The following is a 12674-nucleotide window of genomic DNA, read 5'->3' as shown; positions in this document are numbered from 1 at the left end:
ATTATTTGTGAATAGAAGGATTTTTATGATAGTCAAGAAGTCTTAATGTTTTATTTTCAGACCTTCCTCCTGCACCTGTGGTGTATGTAGTTGCTGCTTCAGAAAACTCTATTAAAATACAGTGGAAATCTCAAGAATCTAAAGGTGCGATTACTGGTAAGCTGGATATTCTTAAATGGTATAAATACATTTTCAAAACTTTTCGTATTTCCCTCATTAATCAGTTCCGTTATAAAAAAAAAATGGGAAGACCAGGCAATAAAAAATTATACATGCATGATTATATTTGAAAAGCAGATATATAATTCTATGCAGTCTTTTTTAATTTAGCCACGTGTTTTTACAGGTCATGCAGTTCATTACCGCAAAAAGTCTGGTGGATGGCAAAAAGTTCCTCTCACTACACCATCCGAAAATGTGTACACACTAACGGGATTGGACAGTGGTGCTCTCTACCAAGTTTATGTTACAGCTAATAGTGATTATGGAGAAGGTGATCCAAGCGAAGTAATGTCAGTAAAAACTCATGGTAAGTGGAGATTTTGTTCTTAAACTCTAACATCGCATTATTCCTTCTTTCCATCTGCAGTAATCGCACACTTACTTTAAATAACCTAAATACCTTCATTCCAAAAAAAGGTATTAATTTAAAAGAAAAAGGACATTCAATAAATTTATTTTAATGCCCCAATTGCAAAATTTATTTTAGGTGCAGAGGACATCATACTTGTAGCAGGGACCAAAGAATCCCCGATGTACTTAGACATGTCGCTTGTCATTCCTATAGCAGCTTGTCTTCTAGCAATCAGTGTTGTGGTTATTGCCGTTTGTGTTTGGGTTCTTAAAGCAAAGTCCAGGAGGAACTTGGAGAGAGGTTAGTGAGTTTTTTGAGAAAAACAATTGTATCTGTAAATAGCGTTTTCAACAGCTTTCTAACTCTTTTCAGAAACCAATAGCAAGAAACAAAATTTCAATTCATAATCAATATCTCATATACTTTCTCCAAAATTCAATGATAGCTACTTTCCAGCAATCACCGAAGATTAAGATCTTAACCTTGATTTCCGATTACATATATGCAATGAAACGCATTTTGCGCTGGAGTGAGATTGATGGATTCTGCTAACAACGTGGTGACCAAAAAACAATCCCCTGTTATTCTTAGGACAGAGTTTTAGTTTACTACCAACTGGCTGTAAGCATTTCTTTATTTTAAAAAGAAAAACGTAGAGTAGCGTAAGCATTTAATTGCTCAATGAAATCCCAGGATTTAATTGAGCAATACACCATACATACACCTTAATTTTCTGTCCAGTACGAATTATTCATTATAAAATGCTTGGTAGACTGTATTCATAAAAACGCAATCTCATTATTATTAATCTACTTATTTTTCTTTGTTAGGAAGCTATTTGATCGCTTTTGTTCTCAGAGTTTTTAGATATTCTGGTAGAACAATACCTTTATTTTAATTTCTGTCTCTAGGATGATATCTCTATTATAAATTATGATTTATCCAGGGTGTTTTCTTTGCTAAGCAGTACACTTGGTGTATCTCCAGGAAATAAACAAAAAATGAAAAAATTACATGATAACATACCTACGTTCATATAACTCTGCATAGCAAAGAAGACACTGTATATACGATTGATTCATAGCTTGACTAGCACCTGCGCAATGGGTACCGCTAATTATTGTTGCTGAATTTCTTCTCAGCCATACAGAAAGACAAGCGTTACATCTACGCAGCTTCTCAACGGTACGTAGATATCGACAAGACTCGTTCCTTGCCTGCCTACACCGACCCAGATATGATGAACTACCCTACGCCGTATGCTACAGTGCCTATGAGGGATGACATGTCTGAAGGTGGAAGGGATGATCCTCAACAGGAGATGAAGTCCTTCCTACCGCAGGTAGTAGTATCTTATTGGAATCTTTTCATTCCCTGCAACTTAATGTATTAGATTATTTAAACTATGATTGGGTCTATTATTATAATTAGATGGTTTACGCCTTTTCTGTTGAACATGAAAAAAATTAGTGGCTTTAGCCAGATATATTAAAAACGTTTAAATTATTTTAAGTCTTAATAAGAAACAGTTAACAAATTTAGATTTAATAGTCGCTACGGTTTTTCGAAGTATTTTAATACAATACTTCAAGAAAGGTTGATTTGGACCTTCACCATTCCCGAAGTAGAACTTTGTAATTAATCTTTAAAGATTCTTCGATGACTTTGTCCAAAGCTGATATTTTTTTCATCATTTTCGGTGGTCTTCCACCGTCTGATGAGATGACAACCTCCAAGTGTTTCTATTTCTGTAAAATACAATGATGGTTCACTTTTGGTCCACACATTGGGAGTGTACAGTATCAATGACCAACCTAACCGTCTTCATTCGTTGGACAAAGCTACTAATAGCGTTAATGCTTCATGATGTCCATCGGGAAGAATTCTATAGGGATGACAGCCAGTCATGCGTTCAACTTTCACTTAATCAGTGAAACAAAATATGGCTTCTGAGATATTTCTTCAGAAGTCCAAAAAGGTGCAAGTTCGGACTATAAGAACTACCTGGTCAAATTTGAACTACCCTCGTAAATTTTCAAATATCTTTCGCTGTTTTGTAATAATTTTCATTTTATTTTCTAACAGATTTTTGTTATGTAGCTTACAAAATTAGAGTGTAATTTATTTTTAAATAAATCAGAGTCAAAATCAACGTGTAAACATGAAAGCGACAGCATCCAGGATCCAAGCTATGAGGGGGCAACACAATGGCAGTATTTTCAGGCCTTTTTAATGTAGTGAGGGACGACAGTTATCCGTTTTTACCAATACGCTTAAAAGCCTTGACACGATCCTTTTCAAAATTATGTAAAAAATATTAAAATACTAATAGTAAGTTATAATTAATTCATTGTGTAATTAAATTAATATATAAGACAGTCATTAACATATACTCTGAGTATAATTAGGGCAGGTATATATCAGTTTTATTTGATGAAAATTCTGGATTATTTTTCAACGGTATAGCCTCTGTGCTGATGATTCCTTATTTTTTACTGCTAATGTTAAATAGCTTTTCGATAATTATTTTTGCATCGAATATACAATTGAACTTTCACGTGAAATTTTACACACTTTCACATTGATAACTATGCAAACATGCAACAGTTATGTCTTTAAAAATACTCTACATTAATAATTATCAACAAAAGCTCTTATTTCTATTAACAATAAAGAACGTAGTAATTTGACGAATATAATGGGTTATTTTAAGACCAACTTAACTACTCGCAAAACTGTTTTCACTTACACTTACATAATAATACTCATAGCGTATAACAGTGGCTAATTGCAAATTTAATAATAATTTTCTTTGGCCCTCCTTTGTTTTTTTACAGAACATGAAGGATCGTCCTCTACCGGTACCAAAGCAGAGTTCCTCCTTGAAAAAAAAGGACTCTCATATCTACGATAGTCCGCAATGAAAACCTGTTGTTTCTTCTTAAGTAGAATGCAGAAACAGTAGAACAAGACTTACTTAAGAATCTCTTTTATATATAAATTTCAGTTGCGTCTCTAATGTAAGTGTAAAGGCGCCATGTAGCACGAAGAACATCCTATCCAAAAAAAAAGGAAAAAAAGCATCAATGCCCACTGTTTCTTCCATATCATTAAGGACGTATTTAATAATGTTGAATCTCTGTTAGTGTCTTTCTCATTAATTGCCTGTTGCTGAGATAAACGAGGATGTGCTTCTTGTCTCAGAATACCATGTAAGAGTTTTACAGAAATTGAATTTTTTAAGAATTTATAAAATAAGCCGGAAGACCCTTGAGTGACATGTTTATAGTTGGAGTGTAGAGAGATATTTGTTATAATCCTCAATGGTGCTTTTAATAGTTAAAAAACCTGACTTTAGACTGTTGTACGATTTCAATTTACTGTATATTTATTTCAACACTCATTTTAAAAATAACTTGAGGTGTTCTTGTTCTCAAACTGCAGCCTACGACACTCCAGGTGCATAGAAAACCGGTACCTGAATCTTGTGTTAATAGATGTCACAATGGGACCTGTTGTATTTGAGTTTATAGTAAATTGTGTACAGAATTGAATATATCGAATACATACACCAAAACTAAGCAGAAAATGTAACATGCTTAATTTTTCTGAACTTTATCATATGTGCATGTGTAGTATATCTCATCTGTCATGGATTTATTTCCAAAATATGATCAGTTTTTCATTTAGTACTTAATTCTCAGTGCCATATTAAAATTAATAGATCAAACATTAACTGTTATGTTCTAGTTTTTAACTGATAGTTCTTCAGTATAACTTTAAAAAAGACGGCAGTTTAGGCCGACGTAGCCCAGTGGTCAGAAGCAAGGGTGCTATAGCTCGCGCTCTTTGAGTGGACCGTGGTTCAAGTCAGTGACTGCTAAATACGATTAACGTTTGTACTGATGACGTTATAAACTCCACTGTCTGGTGGTCGACCGGAGTATAAACAATAAAACATGAAGCGCCAAAAACAAGCGATTAATATTTATTTATTATGAAATATAGTCAGTTAAGTATATTTCTCCCCTATGATTTAATTACCTCCCCTTATCCCCCTCTTTCTTTTATTTTATTCTTTATAAATATCCAAATATTTATCCTATCCCTCATTCATAAAAATTTTAAAGATGAACAGTCGTCATCCATTAATATGCATATAAACTACTTATAATAAAATACAGCAATTTCAATGCATAAGTGATGTTTTACCACTTGCATTTCTGATCATGTTATAAAGTGCTGTTCTTCAGCGGATAAATTTTTGCCCTGTAGGTCCCGCCTTTCTCTGGCTAGCCGTAAAGGAGGAATCGAGTAACACTTCGTCAAGCGTAGAGATGCACCTTCGAGAGCTGGTATTTAAATGGAACAGCCTTTTAGACGAGTCCCTACAAAAGAATAGAGCATATCTTCAGAGTTTGTCTGTTGTTATTGGAAAGTGCTTGTTTTTCAATTAATATGATGCGACTGTTTTGGATTGAATATTTATTTTATAAGCATAGAATGGTCAACTATAGGATAGATTCAGCTATTTTAGAGGTTCATATAGATATTCAAATTTACAGTCATTATCCTGTTCAACTTATTACCATTGATCCAATGTTTTCTTCTTAAGGAAAGTCACTAGTGAATTGCATATCTGAAGACGGAGGAGGATTATTTCGTGGATTTTTTAATATTTAATCCGTTTTAAATATTTGTGAACTTTTGAGCGGCTGGATGGAGGTATTAAAGCAATACTGTAGATTCATTGACGCATACCTACAGGCATGTTGCAATTTCGTATTGTTCCGTGGTAATAAATGAAACCTTTGTGCCAAATTTATGCAGAATTATTACAATATATTTTTTAAATCTAATTGATATGTAATTTTAGCTGCAGTCTTTCGTTATAATGCACTTTTTGATTCTGTTTTCTAGTCGTGCATTCATCCTGTAATTCTACGTGCATATTTCTAATGAGTGGATGAAGGGAGATATTTTTGCTCCAACGTGCTAAACACCGGAAGAAGCATTCCTTGTGACGCTCTCTAAGCGTGTGTGGGCATCCGCCTTCTCGCTGATGTCATCCTGTTTTCTAGTTTGTGTTGGCCCTGTTAAGGTATCCCTAGCATTTGGGATGATATACAAGCACTCATCGTCATTAAACTTCCGATTTACAACTAGATATAGATACGTAATCCTTATATATATTTTCTTTAATGTTCGTGCTCGTCATTGGACTGCAAATATGAAACAGGTTTAGAAACATAGCCTTAGAAGAAGTCAATCGTTCAAGTATTACTGAGTTGCAGAGTCCCTCTGATCTCATGGCCTAATATAGCCTAATTCACCGTAAAACCAACAACAGGAATTTAGAAAACAGAGCAGCACCTTAAAAAATCTCACAAGACAGAACAAAAACTAATAAAATGTTTATCACCAGCTTAGTTTTTGCTGTGTTCAAAGAATATTCAAATTTTTACTCTTAGTGGTATAATGTGTTAAACTTAGGTTTAATCTGCAAAATCCTATTTTTGGAAACGGGGGACTAAGTTGTCCAAGGGCTGTATGATCACAGTGTATGGGAACTTAAATTTATTGCCAAAATACATTGCATTGATCTGCCGATTGTGCAAAAAGATGGAAGAAATAAGGATTATTTCGTAAAATAACTGAGAATTGGGACGTATCTATGCCACTGCTGTGACAGTACATTTTGAGTTCAAGAGAGACAGACCCAAAGCTTTCCGATCATATATATTTTTTAATGTATTATTACAGTCAGTTTTTTTTTTTTTTTTTTCAGATTAATAGTAATTACAGTTCACTGCCCTTACAACCTTGGTTTAGTGTGAATGAAATATCAGGACTGGTACTAGTAATGCTGTTTTTCACCATAGGCACGTTTGAAATTACCGATTTTAGGCACTTGGCTGCAAACAGCTGTTGGACAACAAGAGATACTCTGGAATTTTATACCACCTTTTTCACCCAAATTAGACAAAATTGTTCATTCGTCCACTTGTATAACTTTCCATTACTTTTTACAAAACATGTAGAAGTATCATGAATATGCGGTGATTTCATTTACCCGGATATTAAGCAAGAGTTACTCGGTCTATTGTGACCTAATATTAAAAAAGCACGTGCAATACCTATGAATGTGCCCAAGTGCAGTTATCTCGGAATCTCAAAAACGGAACAAAAAATAAAGAGAAAGTAGAATTGTAGGCTCTCTCTCTGTGTGGGCAAAAGGAAGTTGTATATCTGAAGCTCACACAGTACAATTTGTAAGGAATATGGCTATTTTCTAGAGAGTAAAACATCGCTCTTGCATTGGAATATTGTATAATACTCTTCTGCATTGTCATTGTTCTCAGAAGTCACTGTTTGCGAATAGCTTTTAATACTAAGTTATTTAGTTAGCTTTAATATTTTCTCCCCTGTTATATGTAATAAGTTACTGTAATACACTAATTAATGAACATTTCCAAATATGTGAAGGGGACCAAATTAAATGGAATCATTTAAATGCATTTTTAACTTGTTGGGAATAGTCACTGTACACAACAGTTGATTTTTGTCGGTTGATTTTAATAAGCTCGCGATAAATAAAATGTCAATAGTGTCAAAGTAATTACCGTTTAGAGTTTTAATACTATAAACTGAAAATTGAGAGCTTCCTTATATTTCAGCAATATGAATTTAGAGGCATCAGGACATTTTGCAATCCCTGGACTACTTCATTCAATAGAAGGTTTTAATCAATGCCATCTATTAAATAATATGGTTGAAGTAAGACAAATTTATCCATATATAAAAGAGCATACTGATTACGTATGGGCGAGGTTACTCCCTTCATACTATGAGAAAACATTTTGATACTATGATTAATATCAAGTGTGAAAGAACAGATATAAGAAAAAATGATTTTTTTTTTTCGGATAGAGGAATGACTGTTTATACTTCATACCAATTCTTGTAACTTGACAATGTGTTCTGTAGAAAATATGTTTGATGCTTAATTCAATGATTGCTCAAGGGATGTTTTGTAAATTGGTACTTATGTGGTATATATTGGTACTTGTACAGTTTGTATCTTTCTGTACGTTATAAGACCTGGGTGTTTGTAATATTTGAGAGAACTCACTTTGTTGAACATTGCCAGAGGGTTTATATATTAATTCACAGTTCTATCCCTACCTTTTATACCTATTAATATATATTTAATCTCAAATACTGCGTTTTCTTAAGGAGAACTGGTAAATAATAACACTACATAATTAATAAACTTTATTAATTTACATAACTATTAAAAATTCAATTTTGCTTTGCGTTTTGGCAGTAAATAATCTGAAATTCTGCTATACCTAAGCCTCACTCTCTCTCTCTTTCTACCAGTCCATTCAGCTGTCTAATGTCATTAATGTTCGCACATTTTACCGTATATGCACCATGACAAAAAATTATGTAATTCCTAATTGTTTGGAATAAGTGTAGCAACCAGTACCAGACAGCTTTAAGCATAATACTATTATAATCTTTTTATTTATATTTTAGCTTCTGGAGATAATGAGAAAATAATGTGATCAATATTCAATTGGTATCGGAAAACTGTTTTATACAAATGTGACAGTTTTTAACAACACTCTACATAACCTTCACTAAAATTCAACTTAAGATTATTTTGCATTCAGTTTTAAAACTTCTATAAAGCAATCTTTGGCCTACACAAAAATTATATATTTAGAGACGTTCAAACTTTTGTATAAACGGTTAAGAAATATTTATTTTTTTAAGTTAAACTAATTATTAAGCCACAAAAGATTTAAGTCATCTAATAATATTGTTCATAATATGATCATAATTTAGAATTCATCGTCTATTTTATTAAAAAAATTCAACTGTAATACGGACCTTACTGTTAATAAGGCATTCAAATAATTTCTTATTGGTTATATAAACAAATTAATTATTTTTTTACAAATTTCAGTACATTTTCTCAATTTACCAAAAGAGAGAGTGATTCGTTATTAAGCCTGTAATAAAAATGAATATATTTAAACACGCAGTTGTTTCGCTATGGGTAATCTGTTAGATAAAAATTCAACCTCATTTTACAATAAAGAATAAATAATCTGCCAAAAAACTAAAATACTTACTAGATATTTTATTTCAACAGTTAAAATAGTATGCAAAGGTTCACAAATGCTTTCTGATTTAAGGTGCTAAAGCGGATACGCAACAGTTCCAAGCACGAGTTATTCTACCCTCGTGTAATGATTATATGCATTATGGCATCTGTAGTATGTATTGAATCATGACTTGTAATAATTATTTTAATAAATATGACAAAATTATAAATACTGTATTGTATAAATTGTATTGGTTGATTTTTGTTTTATGTAATTTATCCAGAACAATGTTTTAATGACTGTGAAATTTCTGTAAATTAATAGCTGCGTGCTTTGTTAATAAACTGTAATGAATTTTGAGACATTTTGTATTATGTCCGCTTATGAATTTCTACGTATGTAAATAAACGTGGCGTCCCGTTTGACGCTACAACACATCTTGTGTCCATACATAATTCCTTCACAATAACTTATAATGCAAAGCAATTCTACAACAGACCAGTGCTCAGTATTCGTGTAATAAAATCTAGCAGATTAAGTGAGAGCATATGGAACTCATGAGCTCGTTAATTCCCTTAAAACTGCGTCTTTGAGTGGTCCAGATATGTGAAATCAAAAAGTTCTACTCGTATTCTAACGTTGGTCTTTTAACATGGAACAGAGTATTGTTCTGCGAGAGGATGTAACCCGTCGGGGTCAGACTGGAATGAAACGGCAACCCAAAAAAATAAAAATAGATGCTTTGTTTGAAACTGTGAGCAAGTGTACAGTGGGTTCCAGAAGATAGAAGTCCCTGTGCCTCTTTTGCTGAATTGCAAGATTTCGGTTAATTCGAAATCCATACATAGGTGATTCGTGTTGGCCTTTCTCAATAAGTTTATCAGCTCTTTGAATTGTACCAGCAGTTATTACACTTATCTGTCTACAATCTGATGTTCATCCACTATTTGGCCGACCAGTTTTTGCAACTGTATAAAGTTAGTATATTAATTTAACTTCTTTTTGAATGATTCAGACAATACAAACGATGCTTTTTGCAATTCAACAGCGGGTAAACTGGAAGAGCAGCTACTATTTTGAAGACTGATAACTAGAGTGTTACAAAAGTTGTGTTCGAGCCTGTCACCACCAAATACGGAGGATGCGGAAAGGTCAGGGAATGACCACCGCATATCCCGGAGCAATATGGCCTTAGTTGCTAATGCTCCTAAAAACCAAACAACGAACAAACAACAAAAGTTGATACTTCTGCAAGTGAAATTTTTCGGAAGGCCTCATTTTAGGAAGGATATAGAGCTGCGGGAACAGAGGAGGGCAGCGATATCTGTGAGCGAAACAACGGAGTGCGCTTACCAAGAAAGGTTTCAGTTCTACAAATTGTAGCATTTGGAGACTAAACACCTGCGAAGTGATGTGATTGAGTATTTAAGGCTTTGAATGGCTTGAGCAAACTCAGTGCTGATGGGATTCTTCCACTTGCTCAGACTATGCACATGAGGAGGGCATAAATTCAAATTGAGGAAGTGTGGTTGCAGAATAGATGCGCAGAAGTTTGCCTTCAACCAATGGGTGGTTGACTGCTGGAACAAGCTTCCATCCATTGTTATGGAAGTAGATAGTTTGAATAAATTCAAGAAAGAACTAGACATTATTGGAGGGATGGACATATTTTGCTGATGCCGTATAAACTTGCTTTTTTGCATCATTTGCCACTATTAATACTATATATACATCCTATTGCTTTTATAATCAATTCTTTTTTTAATGATATGCTGCATCTTTACGAGCAAATCCTGAACTGAGTTGGCAACGGTGTCAGCTTGCGTCATTATGAAGCAGGATGATTTTTTTTTCTATGTAAGTTGTCTCGGTCGCTTGAATTTGATGTCAAGGAGCAGGGAATTCAGTATTTCTGCATGCCATTTCGTAATCATCAGTTTCTTAGGAGATTACGGAAGAACTATTATCATAATCGTTTTGTTTTCTGCAACAAAAAATTTAGGGTAATGAGACTGCTTCCACTGTATTTTACTCTTTTCTTGTAAACCGGTCAAGAAAACGGTAAAATTGTATTTCAACTTTTTCTTTACCCGTTTACGACAGGTGTCTTTGAGTATAAGCCTTCACCACACGCAGCCAACGTGCTGCTATAAATTTCTTGCGATTTTTATAAGAGATTCATTTTTCCTTTAATGGTTAAAAATTGAATCATAACAGACTATAATCCAATGCATCATAATCATGCATTTTGGACGCACTGGCTGTTTGAAATTCCATAAGGAAAATCACACAAACTAAAATTTAAAAAAAATCAAACGAAAGGAAACGACTTTTGTTATGAATTGCCAAAGTATTTTACGGTCATTTTTGAGTATCAGAACACTTTGGAATGGGTAAAAATATTGCCGAACACTATATGTTCAACTTATTAATTATAAACTATTTCATTCATTCATTCACTAAATCCGTGTTCTTGATTAGAAATAATAATTCAAATTAAGCAGCTAAGAAAATTGGTTTTTAGTATAGATATATCGAGTATATATATTTTTCGAAGTGCATCAAAATATAGACATTAGTGTATATATATATATATATATATATATATATATACACACACACACAAGTGATCATTTTTAGTAGAACATTTCGCGCGAAAGTTAGGTATGCTCACAGAAACCAGTTAGCATTTCGTCAGCATCAGAAATGGCTTGTTAATTCAGTTTTGGAAAAAAAAAACTTAAGCCAACTTGCTGCTTTAAGTGATGTGATCCGTTCTCTTCCAAACTGTTGAGAATTTTCATATGAATGGCTTAAATAGATTCAAGGCAGAGCTTGACAAACATTTGGAGCTAGTGGATGGGTGAAATAAGGGTTTTTTTTTTTTTTTTTTGGCTGATGCTATATAAGCTTACTTTCTTGTATCATGTGCCTTTGCTAATGTCAAACGTGTTTTAGTTTAACAACCCTTGTGTTATGAGAGAGAATTTTAAATGGTGGGGACAAAAAAAAAAGTTTCATTTAAGAAATGCGAATCCTAATCAAAATTTTAGGTATATTATAAAATCCTCTATATACACAAGAATACGAAGATCACCCAAAAATTAATGATAATATTTTTTTGTTGAAACAAAGTAAAATGCATCTAAAGAATTAGGATATGTGTTGGTTAAATGTCCATTGCAGTTGTGATAGAGTTTTAGGCGCATCGGCAACTTCAGCCATATTGCGCGTATTTAACATGTCTGTAAATTGCATGTATGTTCTTTGGTCAATTTGCTAGACGTAAAACCAGCCGGGGTAAAAAAAAAAAAAAAACCACGCTACCCTCGCCTGAGACCGACTAATTCAGCCACATTGTGAAAAAGCCCCATAAGAATTCCAACCATCATTGACGGGATGGATTTGAACTCTGGTCTTTTTCACTTGGTGTAGGCAGGACGGTCATTATACAAATTGTGGAACCCACGAGGAGTAAATATCCATTACTCGTCCACATAACCTCCATCTCAGTGGCCTTAAGACATCTAGAAACGTGCATTCGAAACTCTTCAATTAGTAGAAGCTGGTTAGGTTGCTTAGAATATGCGCTTAGGTAACTGCGGCAAGGAAGCCTAGCTGCTCTCTTAAATCCAATAGAAATTTCGCGAGATTAATGCCAGAATTATCGAAAAAAAAAAAAAAAAAAAAAACGGAGAGGATTAACCTTCAAAAGGCAAACTCGGCCACTGCGTGAAAAAAAAACCTTATCTTATTTCCCTTTCTGCGTAATCATAGGTTAGAAATATTTCTGAAATCTGACTATGATGACAATAGAAACTGGATATTTTCCGTACGATATTAAAGAGCAATTAGGCAACACACGAGTAAAGTACAAAAGGTAAAGGTGAAGTTTCTAGTACAAAGTTTGATCTTTCTCCTCAAAGAATTACTTTAGGAGCGATCTCCACATAACATAAAATTGGTATAAGTTCTATCTGTTC

At 33.6% G+C, this 12674-nt stretch overlaps 1 protein-coding gene across 10 annotated transcripts in view; it reads left to right on the top strand.

The window, feature by feature from the left end:
• LOC150084359 (cell adhesion molecule Dscam1-like) overlaps positions 1–5386 on the top strand; it is a 75321-nt gene extending 69935 nt beyond the window's left edge. For 4 of the 10 annotated variants that reach the window (XM_090376003.1, XM_090375999.1, XM_090376006.1 and 1 more), the window contains 5 exons: positions 61–156; positions 347–529; positions 710–874; positions 1717–1919; positions 3412–5386. In XM_090376003.1, the coding sequence (XP_090232129.1) occupies positions 61–156; positions 347–529; positions 710–874; positions 1717–1919; positions 3412–3498 (734 nt within the window). In that variant the 3' untranslated portion in view covers positions 3499–5386. The remainder of the gene's footprint in view (positions 1–60; positions 157–346; positions 530–709; positions 875–1716; positions 1920–3411) is intronic. The other 6 variants (XR_016547102.1, XR_016547101.1, XR_016547103.1 and 3 more) reach the window with 6 other exon arrangements.
• Positions 5387–12674: the final 7288 nt, after the last annotated feature.

The sequence above is a fragment of the Mastigoproctus giganteus genome, chromosome 6 (assembly GCF_048544385.1).
Source record: "Mastigoproctus giganteus isolate SK-2022 chromosome 6, ASM4854438v1, whole genome shotgun sequence".
Taxonomy (NCBI): domain Eukaryota; kingdom Metazoa; phylum Arthropoda; class Arachnida; order Uropygi; family Thelyphonidae; genus Mastigoproctus; species Mastigoproctus giganteus.
This window is presented reverse-complemented; position numbering and strand designations above follow the sequence as displayed.